The sequence below is a fragment of the Grammomys surdaster genome, unplaced genomic scaffold (genome assembly GCF_004785775.1).
Source record: "Grammomys surdaster isolate TR1022 unplaced genomic scaffold, NIH_TR_1.0 170, whole genome shotgun sequence".
Lineage (NCBI taxonomy): Eukaryota > Metazoa > Chordata > Mammalia > Rodentia > Muridae > Grammomys > Grammomys surdaster.
In genome coordinates, this window is record NW_021604618.1 from 23,242,078 (window position 1) to 23,254,085 (window position 12,008).

At 39.6% G+C, this 12,008-nt stretch overlaps 1 protein-coding gene across 1 annotated transcript in view; it reads right to left on the reverse strand.

The window, feature by feature from the left end:
* Window positions 1-12,008, reverse strand: part of Ubr1 (ubiquitin protein ligase E3 component n-recognin 1) — a 112,025-nt gene that overhangs the window by 25,989 nt on the left and 74,028 nt on the right. The window contains exons 32-36 of the mRNA XM_028766833.1: window positions 10,979-11,128; window positions 6,383-6,480; window positions 4,756-4,849; window positions 2,207-2,355; window positions 1,231-1,286 (exon numbers count right to left, since the gene is read on the reverse strand). Of these exons, the coding sequence (XP_028622666.1) occupies window positions 1,231-1,286; window positions 2,207-2,355; window positions 4,756-4,849; window positions 6,383-6,480; window positions 10,979-11,128 (547 nt within the window). The remainder of the gene's footprint in view (window positions 1-1,230; window positions 1,287-2,206; window positions 2,356-4,755; window positions 4,850-6,382; window positions 6,481-10,978; window positions 11,129-12,008) is intronic.

Here is a 12,008-nt window from a genome sequence, read left to right on the forward strand (position 1 = left end):
GACTAAAGAGACAGGCAATAATAACTATTACTATTATAATAATATTGTTATTATTACTATTAGTGCTGAGAATTTAATCAAGGGCTTCATATATGCTAGACAAGTGCTAAATGTACTTCTTGGCTACTTACTAGTTACCAGGGATACATATTCTTTTTATGAAAAAAAATTTTTTTCTGTGCATGTGTATACATGATACCTTGCACAAGTAGATTCTCTCCTTCCATATGTGTCCTAGAGATTGAACTCAGATCATCAAGATTAGTGGCAAGTGCATTTACCCACTGAGCATTTCACAGACCTTAGGGTTGCCTTTAAAAAAAAAAAGTATGTATGTGTGTGTGTGTGTGCACTTGTATGCACATGTGCTGGTTATTTTGGTCAATTTGACACAGCTAGGGTCATTTGGGAAGAGGAAACCTAAATTGAGAAAATACCCTAATTAGATAGACCTGTAGGTGGTTCCACCCCTGAGCAGGTGGTCCTGAGGGGTGTAAGAAAGCAAAATGAACAAGCCATGGGGCACATGCCAGCAAGCAGTGCTCCTCCAGTCTGCAGAGTTCCAGCTTCTAGGTTTCTACATTGACCTCTTGCCCTGACTTCCCTTCCTGATGGAGTACAACTCTATGCTGACATAAACCCTTTCCTCTCCAAACTGCTTTTGGTCATGGTGCTTTATCATAGCAATATAAACCTAATGAACACAGTGTATATATGGTGGAGCAAACGTAGAGCTCAGGGACAACATGGGTCAATTTGTTCTTCTACTGTTTTCTGTGGGGATCAAACTGAGTTTATCAGGCTTCGTGGCATGTGTCTTTACCCACTGAGCCATCTACCCTGCCCTGAGTGTCTAGTCTTTAACTCATCATGCTTACCTGTCTAGAGCAGAATCCATTAATATTCAATGTTATATGATGGTGAAGCGTCAGTGAGGAGAAAACATAGATGTTTCTGGTTTTAGGCACAGCAATATAGGGGAGGGCAGGAAAGGAGTCAAGTCACGTGGAATTTGTGTGAATTATACTTAACTACTGAAATTGAGAAAATTCCGTAAAGCACATAGCACTAACTATCATGTTTACTCAAACTGTAGCGTAGTCCCCACACCAACTTCTGCTGCTCTTTACAGAAGAGGGAGCACAGATGTTTCAGTGATAAATAAGCTACGGAACCCCCTTTCTAAAACAGTACCCCAGAAACTACCGAAATCTATAGGAATGTGCATACCTGCCTATTTTGAAGTGCTCCAAATAGAGGTTTTCCTTCATCTCCCAACAGGTTTTCTTAAAGAAGAAAAACATAATAAATCCAAAAATATTACACAATTTACTGTTTTAGCTGTGGTTTGGTTTGTTTTCTTCTTCACCATGGAGCCCACGCTGGCCTCAGTCTGAATAAATACACACCAGTGAATTGTCCTGTACGCATGCTGCAAGTCTAACAGGTCTGTGAGTGGCTCCTAAAATCTATCCTGAGACTGAAGCAAGAAAGTTTTTGAGAAGAAACTGCACATGCTACTCAGTCCACATTATGACACAGTGTATTGTTCTAGAAAGGGATTTAGTAATGAAAATGTAGATTTCATTAAAACTGTGACAAAAAATGTATTGAAGGGAAATCTAAACTCACTTGGATAAAGATGGCATGAAAGAGACACATTATCGTCTATGTAACGACACGCCCACTTACAAATCTCAGTGCTTCTTGCCCACTTTGCATTTCCCTGGGAAACTTAAAATATGACAAGGCATCTGACAGGTTACCACTCAGACCTAGTTCTTTCTCTCCTGGTCACCTCATATTTCCTCTTCCAGTAAACTTTGTTTGTTTGTGACTCTAGTTCTATTATCTTTTTTCTTTCAAAGTATAAAATAACTTTCCTGTAAAGTCATGAGTTGATTCCTCTCACTTGCATTTGTTCTTGACCTGGTGTTGTAAGAGTGCCGCTACTGTTTGAATACAGGGCTTAATGCTAGCCTTCAAAATACTAGCCATTTGCATGGGGCTACTACAGTAGGTGAAAAAGATATATTAAAAATTCTCAGGTCACACCAATACACACGAAGTAGTACCAGTCCTCAAATACAGCAAACTCTTCTGAGTCATCAACAGTGGAGCAAACACGTTCTCTTCAACCCATGTGAATTCTGTTTCATTGATACTGCCAAAGCATCTTTGGTTTTATTTTGTAAAGAGGCTTTACCAATTGCCTGGATGGTGAAAGCACACGTGCTCCAGGTCATCATGGGTACTCGGGGGTCCAGCTCATCAGGAGGCACTTTCAGGCCTATTCTGTAAATTGTTGTGGCGAAGAGAATGACCATTTCCTTGATACTATTTGAATATTTCACCCTAAAAATAAAGTAAGAAGAAATCTGTCCAGTATTTTGGAAAAAAGGGCTGCTTCCTGAGGTCAGAAAGCAACAGAATCAATTTTTTGACATTAAGTGCATTGCTTACTTTCGTTACTGCTGTAACTAAGTATTAGACAAAAAGCAACTTAAGGAAGGAAGGGTTTAGGCTCATGATGTCGAGATAGAGTTCATCATGGAGGGGAGGCATGTTAGAGGAAGCAAGTCACGGCTGAGACAGCAGGAGTGTGAAGCTGCCTGTTCACGTGTAGGTGGACTCCTTTCCCCCTTGTTCTGCAGTCCAGTCACCCAGCCATGGGATGCTTGCTAATATCCACATTCCATGTGGACTCCCTCCCTCAAGTAATCCTCTCAAGAAAAGCCTGCACTGGGGTGGGAAAGATGGCTCAGAGGTTAAGAGTACTGGATGCTCTACTAGGGCATCAATTGAATTCTAGCACTCACATGGAGGCTAACAACCCTCTGCAACTCCAGTTCTAGGGGACCTAATGCCCTCTCTTCTGGCCTCCACAGGCACTAGGCACACAAGTGATACACAGTCAAAAATGAAGACAAAACATTCATACATATAAAATAAAAGATAAATCTTTTTTTTTTTTTTTGGTTTTTTAAAAAAAGGGTTTCTCTGTGTAGCCCTGGCTGTCCTGGAGCTCACTCTGTAGACCAGGCTGGCCTCGAACTCAGAAATCCGCCTGCCTCTGCCTCCCAAGTGCTGGGACTAAAGGCGTGCACCACCACTGCCTGGCTAAAAGATAAATCTTAAAAAAAAAAAAAAAAAGCCCACAGACAGAAAGACAGACAGATGCAAGTGTGTCTCATTAAGGTACTATTCTTAATCCAATCTAGTCGGCTATCAAATTAAACATCAAAATAAGTAAAGTATCAAACTTGTCAAACTAGGGATTATAGATTTAGTCATTAAAAAAATAGGGAAAGCCAACCTGTACCTCCTAAAGGTAGAAAACACAACCTCTTACAAAATGGCACTGGTCCATATAACTGTACAGCTGAAGACGCAGTAATGAGCACAGCTGGAAGGGTCCAGGCCCAAACTAAGGACAGACTGAAAAGAAACACAAAGTTCTGAGGAAGAAGACCTCATCTACATGTTCTGGTATTCTGAAAAGGTATCAAAGTATTTCTGCATTGATATGTGTGTGCATATGTGTGTGTGTGTGTGTGTGTGTGGTTGTGTGTATACATTCATGCTGTGTATATGCATGACAGGTAACCCCAACAAGCACTTAGAGTGACAGTTTCTGGTTTCACTTTTAACAAGTATTTGAGTAGCAATAAGACAGGTAATATGAGGGGCTGGAGAGATGGCTCAGTGGTTAAGAGCAATGACTGCATTTCCAGAGGTCCTGAGTTCAAATCCCAGCAACCACATGGTGGCTCACAACCATCTGTAATGAGATCTCATGCCCTCTTATGAGGTGTCTGAAGACAGCTACAGTGAACTTACATATAATAAATAAATAAGAACCTTTGGGCCAGGGCAAGCGGGCAGGACTGGAGCGAGCAGGAGAAGAGAAGGGTTAAAAAAACAAAAAAGACAAGTAATATGATAAAGGATTGTAAGTAGAAAAGGTATGAGGTAGTCATGTGCGCAAAATAATAATACTTCTCCTGGGACATTATATATTTTTCAAAGTATCTTTTATAACTTTGAGGAAGATTAGGGCACTCTCAATTGTACATGAAATACAAACTGAGAGTAAAGTGACATAAAGTTTTTTCAGAAAGTCACAGGCAAACAAAATGCAACATTAAGTGAAGCCTTTACATCTGATCCTCTTGTAGCTTTGGTTGTTGTTTGTTTTGTCAAAACTGATTCTGGAGAGGCAGGGGGCGGCCTCTCCTAGTCACTGCAGGTGGCTCAGAGGAGAAGCATGTCTGCTGTGAAGCCTAACAGTCTGCGTTTGTTCCCCAGAGCGTTGTCCTCCAGCTTCTATCACAGTGCCATGAAACATGACCCCTGCCCTCCGAAACACACACACACACACACACACACATACACACACACACATACACACACACACACACACACACACACACACACACACACATACACATATACACACACCAATAACATTTTTCTAAAAGAATCTTAAACCATCTAATTTTACTAAACAAAACTTTAGGGAGAAAAAATGGACAAAGAGACAGTTTTACAAATGAAAAAAAAAAAGGTTAGCTCCAATATTTATTTTTACAAACTTTTTTTTAGAGGCAGGGTCTCACTTGTAGCCCTGCCTGGCCTGGAACTCACTATACAGACCAGGCTGACCTCAAACTCAGAGCTCCGCCCACCTCTACCTCCCAAGGGTGTGCCATGACTCTCCACTTCATAAACTCTTCTAGCTCGTTAAATACTTACGAAGACTGAACTCCAAAACTCAGGATGGAATGAAACTCAAAAGTAGAATCCCCCATTCCTTGATTAAACAAGACAGGAACTGCTGGAGCTTCTCCTTATAAATTAAATGAAAAAAGAGATAAAAATCATGACTAAGTTTAGCCTAACAATCAACTATCTGGCTGTTAAACCATACATAATCCCTTCAGAAATGTTAGTAAATAGTAAAAAAAAAAATTCTCTGCTTAGATAACACTTTTTTCCTATCAATCTCACACATACGGGTTTTTCTTTAAAGACATCATACAGTGCTGCTGTCTGCATTTTGCTTTCTCTTCTAATAGGTAATGAATATTTTGCCTCATTGGTAACTTATTTCATTTTTTAAAAAAATTTAAAACCTGCATTTGTATTTAATTTAGTGTGCATGTATATGTACGTGAGTGTGTTTCTGTTCGCGTGCATGTACACCAGGTATGTGGAGGTGGTTCATGTACATTCCAGAAGACAAATTGCAGGACTTGGATCTCTCCTGCCACCAAGAGAAGTCCTCAACCTAATTTTTAAAGCAGGATATGGTTGCACCTGTGTATAGTCCCAGCCAGGGAGAGGATGAGACAGGAGAACTGCTTAAGACCAGGAACTGGAGCATAGCCTGGACAAGATTGCAAGAACCCTTCTCAAACAGACAAAGACAAACAATATGAATTAGACTTTGCCTTCATTTATTGATTATAACCTAATAAAGATACTTCTTCAATAAATAGTATATGCACATAGTAGAGAGAGTGTGTGTATGTGTGTGTGTGTGTGTGTGTGTGTGTGTGTGTGTGTGTATGTGTGTATACAGGCTAGGGAGCCCATGTACATGCATAAGGAGGCCAGAGAAGCACATAAAGCACCTGCCTGTACCACCTTCTACCTTACTTCTACAGACTCTCACTAAACCTAGGATCACAGACTTGGCCATCGGACTCTTAGGATCTATCCATTCCTTTCCTCGAGCACCAGCATTTATCTAAGTGCTGGGGCCCCAAAATCAGATCCTCATGCATGCACAGCGGACACCTCACTCACTGAATCATGTCCCTAGCCCCTCTTCACCAAACATTTTAAGTGATTTTTAATTTCATTTTTCTAATCCTATCTCCATGGCAACATTTGTCACTCACCTGTAAAAAATATATACATAAGGTAACAGCTTTAATACATTTTTATTAATATTAAGACAGAATATTACATACTATTCTGTTTTTCATTATGAAAACTGATTGAACTGAGTAAACTGGTAGCCAAAAAGTCTTGGACTCAAAATCTCTATTTCCCGATATTCAAAAAATTGGTACTTTCAAATCATATTTTAGTATAATAATTACTTGGTAAAAAAATTAAAGATTTAGAGGGCTGTAGAGATAGTTCAGTGGTTTAGGGTACTGGCTGCTCTCCCAGAGGACCTAGCTCACAACTTTTTAAATTTCAGATCCGGAGATCCAATGTCCTCTTCGAGCCTATGAGGACACTAAACTCTTGAAGTGTTCCACTAACATACATGTAAGCAAAACACTCATAAACATACAATTAAATTTTTAAAAACTTAAACATTTAGAAACAATTTTCAAATGTCCAATACAAATAGATTCCCACAAACCTTTAGCATGCTTCATATTATAACCTGATATTCTTGCAAGGACAGTCTGTATCCACCGTGCCAAGGTCAAAAGTTGAGCAAGAGCTTCTGCATTCTCACTACAAAAAAGGGACATTTAGAAATGATCAATTCAATTGGTACAAAGACAATCTACAGGGGTAAACTTGAGTCTTTCCTTGGATATATTAAATATTAATGGAAATATTAAAAACATGAGCTGTGCGATGATTTTTTTTTTTTATGCCTAGCACTTGAGTGGCAGAGTTCAAGACCAGACTGGTCTACACAGAGAAGCCCTGTCTTGAAAAAAAAAAATCATCCAATTCTGCTGAGCATGGTGGCACAACCATTAATCCCAGCATTTAGAAAGCAAGGGCAGGCAGATTTCTATGGGTGTGAGGCCAGCCTGGAATACATAGTAAGTTCCAGGCCAACCAGAGATATATAGTAAGACCTCATCTCAAAAAAAATTAAATAAATAAAAAGTAAAATTAAGACATCATTTCTTCATTTTAGTAACATTCTAGGTCATGAAAATGTGACTAAAAATGTAGTTGGTACAATGACTAAGACGTAACTGTCCATCCTTGACTGAGCAGTAGTCAAATACCAGTAAGTGGAAACGCCACCATGGCTGCTCATCAACTGCTAGGTGACATCACTGGCATTCCTATTCCTCCACACTGAATCTGTAGGTTTCAGGTTCTAACATATCCCAAGCAGATTGCTTCTTCCTACCTCTAGCTACTATCCTCCTGGAAGTCCTGCCATGTCATGTGAACTACAATAGCCTTTAATAGCTCTTTCCCCCTTTCTCTTTAATTGCTCAGGGTTTTGAGACAGTATCTCTTTGTAGTCCTGGCTGTTCTGGGTCTCATTCACTCTGTAAACCAGGCTAGACTTGACCTCTGCCTCATAAATATTGGGATTAAATGTGTCTGGGTTCCTTCTGCTTCTGTTCTATATTTATTTATTTATTTATTTATTTATTTAATGTATATGAGTATACTGTAGCTGTCTTCAGACACACCAGAAGAGGGCATCGGACTCCATTACAGATGGTTGTGAGCCACCACGTTGCTGGGAATTGAACTCAGAACCTCTAGAAGTGTAGTCAGTTCTCTTAACTGCTGAGCCATCTCTCTATCCCTTCTATTTGACTTTTAAGTATGAATTTACCATATAATAATAAGCAGGATCTTCTAAAACTATAAATCAGATTTTGATATCCATCTGTTCAAATCAGACTGGTGGTTCTTTACTGTACATAATATTAAACAATTCTAACCTTTTCTCTTGGCCTCTTATGATTGGGCTCTTTGCTATCCCCATCCAGGCATACTGCCTTCTTGCTATGGCTAGAACATGGTGACTATGTTTGTACCTTGGGACCTTTGCTCTTAATGTTCTAAAACTATCTTCCTCACTGACACTTGAGAAAAGCAACTGTTTAGCCTGCACTCGGATCTAGACTCAATGTCATTGCCTCAGAAACAAGCTGTCTGAAGTCTGTCTGTCAGGCACTAGTGAGCCTCTAGTATTTCCCTGGTATTTCTCATAGCTCAATAGCTCATATGAGGTTCCTGCAAGTCTCTCCTACATGGAGTGTACACTCCATAGAGTAAGAGTTAAGTGAAAGGGCAGTCTTACTTTAAGATTTATTGCAGCCAAGCAGTGGTGGTGCAAGCCTTTAATCCCAGCATTTGGGAGGCAGAAGCAGAAGGATTCTATGAGTTCAAGGCCAGCCTGGTCTACAGACTGAGTTCCAGGACAGCTAGGGCTACACACACACACACACACACACACACACACACACACACACACACAAAAGCCTGTCTTGAAAAACAAAACAAACAAAAAAAAGATTTATGTATGTATGTATGTATGTATGTATATATGTATGTATGTGGGTGCTTTGTTTTCATGTACATCTGCACATTAGGAGAGGATACTCTGTAACTATAGTTGTAGCTGGTTGTGAGCTACCATATGGATGCTGGGAACTGAACTCAGGACCCAGGCAGTGCTCTTAACCACTGAGCTCTCTCTCTTAACCCCTGAAAGGGCAGCCCTATAGTAAAATATAAAATGAACTGTGCAAATTTGAATATCTAGCATCAATCTGACCCAAGAAATATGTTTGATTCTCAAAAGAGAAAGTATATTATGACTTAGAAAAAAAAACCTAACATGTTTTATTTTTTTCATTTTTTATTTTTTTTTTTGGCTTTTCGAGACAGGGCTTCTCTGTGTAGCCCTGGCTGTCCTGGAACTCACTCTGTAGACCACGCTGGCCTCGAACCCAGAAATCCACCTGTCTCTGCCTCCCAAGTGCTGGGATTAAAGGTGTGTGCCACCACCGCCCAGCCCTAACATGTTTTAGAAAGAGAGTTTCCATGTATATGAAGTGCACATATGTGTAACTACAGGTGTGTGCATACCATAGTACATGTGCAGACATCAGAAGACAAAACCTTCAATATTGGTTCTTTCCTAATAACTTGTTTGAGATGATTTCTTTGTTGTCTGCTGGTACATACACCAGACTAGTTGGCCCCAAAACTTCCAGATTTTCTCCTATTTTAGCCTCCCATCTCCACATAGGAGGACGGGGGTGACAGACTAAGTGCTATAAAGACTAGCTTTTACATGAATTCTAGAGATCTAAACTCAGGTCCTTCTACTTACACAGTAAGCATTTTAACCAGCTGAAGCACCTCTCTGGACCAGTTTTAGTTTTGATAATTTTTTAAAGATTTGTTTCTTTTTTATTTTATGTACATTGGTGTTTTGACTGCATGTATGTCTTTGTGAGGGCGTCAGATCTCCTGAAACTGGAGATACAGATAGTTGTGAGCTGCCATGTGGGTGCTCTGGGTGCCATGTGGGTGCTCTGGGTGCCATGTGGGTGGGAATTGAACCTGGGTCCTCTGGAAGATCAGCTGGTGCTCTTAACCACTGAGCTGCATCTCATCCCCCAGTTTTGATAAATTTATTGTATAATGTTTTACATCAAAATGTGAGTTTGAGGACTAGAGCGTTGGCTGTGCAGTTAAGAGCATACACTGCTCTTCAGAAGGACCTCAGTGTGTTCTTGGTACCTACAGTTCACAATTCCCTATAACACCAGCTCCAGGGAATATGGCACCCTCTTCTGGGAGTTAAAGACAGTGTCATTCACATATGCACACTCCCCCAACACATATACGTAACTGAAAATAAAACAAATCTTAGTAAAGACAGTTGCTACTTATTTAGAAAGCAATTAAGATTTTTAAATATCTTTATTTTGGGGAATCATTTTGTAAAAAAAAAAAAAAAAAAAAAGCTTATGTGAGCTAACAAGGAATTATAAGAAGCTGGCCATGGCAGTATGGGCCTGAAATTTCAGCCATCAGAAAGAGAGTCACAAACTAAGGCTTGTCTCAAACAACCAAAACCAACCAAATAAACCGACACTTCTCCCCACCCTCAGAAGTTAGACATGAGATCTGGGTTCCAATCCCGAATCTCTCAGAACAACCAAAAACCACTCACAGTGGCTATCCAACACTTTATGTTTAAATGGAAATAAGTACCAACTTCAGTAGACAACTGTGAGAGTTAAATAAGACATGGCGATGCACGGTACACTGTCTAAAGCTTATCGATTATTCAACTAATCAAGGGCCAATCTTCTTGACACACCCTTGTTTGTATACGGTGGCATTATATGTCCAACTATGACAAATAAGAGAAGTCCCAATGACAAGGACTAGTGAGATAAAGTGACTGCTTCTTAATTAACTCTGTTTGCCAAACACTCGACTTCCACACATTTTTGTTGGGAGGGGCACAGTGAGTGCACGCTGCTGATCTGTGGAGCTGTGTCTTGCACATCTAGGGAAGCGCCCTACCACCGAGTGATAACATCTCCAGCCAAAGGTATTTCTTCAAATTACTAAAATCATTTCCATTGCTGGAATTATCATTACAAATTGCTGATTTAAAAAAAATTAAAGAATAACTTTTTTAAAATTTGATACAGGGTCTCACTATGTAGCCTTTATTAGCCTGTAACTTGCTATATAGATTAGGCTGGCCTCAAACTCAGAGATATTCCTGCCTGAGTCTCCTAAGTGCAGGGTGTGCACCACCATACCTGGCTAAGATGACAATTTTGTTATCATCAAGTAGAACAGTAAGAATGTGGAAATAGATAATGAATGTTCTACTTATTAAAGCCAGTGAATGTCTGTTAAACTGCAACAACAGACTGTCAGAACATAAAATATTTTAAAATTTAAATGCTCACAAATTATTCAAAGATACGATAAATATAATTATTTATTTTTAACATTAACCTTTTGTACAGATCTCCAATAGGATTTGCAACTTTGGTGTTCTGCTGCTTTAATGGTGGGTAGAAAGAGCACAACACACTGCTTTAAGTAAATGAAAATCCTAGTTCTCTTCAACACCAAAAACTGGGCTTTCATCTCATTTGAAAGCACGATGCAGGCTTCAGAATGAGAATGGTATTGGTCTCTAATCTCTGTAAGGAGGGACAAGGCAAGTGAAAGTTTTGAGGACAGCCTGAACAAAGGCTGAGCGCACCTGTTGATCTTCTGTGGCTGCAGAGGAATGATGGGGATGACAGTGTTGCAGAGAGACTTGCAGAGGGGGCACAGGTACTCGCCGCTCTCCAGGTCAAACAGGTCAACGTGTATGCGCTGCTGAGAGCTCAGCTGTACAGCTTCAAAGTACCTGCGAAATTCAAATGGAGGGCGGGGGGCTTAGAACAACTCACGTGGCTTTGATCTATTTTCAGTAAAAAGTTATACAATTTTGGATTTAGTATCTTTAGAACTTAACACAAAAATATGTGTTATAATCATAGATGCCCACTTGGGGTGTAAACAAACTGGGAAATACATTACGGCAGATACAAATCGGAATGACTTTATTGAATCCTCTAACTTGTCCCCTGCCTCAACAGCAAGTGGACATTCTTGGAAACGCTCAATGAACATACAAACCACTGAGGGTTTTCAATAGACAATTATGTTTCTAATCTGGTAGCAAATGAGTAAACCATACAAAAAATTTATCAGAAGTTAATGCTTAAATTTTTCATTTTTTCTCAAGATAAAACCAGAATATGTCATATTGCAACGATATTTTTGGTTTCTTTTTCTTTTTTCAATACAGGACTTCTCTGTGTTCCCTGGTTGTCCTGAGTCTGGCTCTGTAGACCCGGCCTTGGAACTCATAGGTCCACTGCTTCTGCCTTCCTAGTGCAGGATTACAGGCATGCACCACCACAACTGGCAACAAAGATACTTTTTACTACATATTTTATGTTTTTAATTTTTGTCTTTTAAATGAAGACTACTGCTTCTCTCACATGCCTAGGACAAGCAGTGTTAATACTATTTAGTTTTCTGGAAGCAAGTGCATTTCCAGTGCTTGGGAGTAAGCTATGGCAGCGCACTGTGCATGCTAAGTACATGTTATATTATCACGCTACACGCTAACCCTCAAAATATCTAGCTGGGAACTTGATACATCAATTTCAAAGGCTTATAATAAATAGAAATATAATTAGTAGCATGAAAACAGAATTAGTAATTAAAACTGGCTTAAT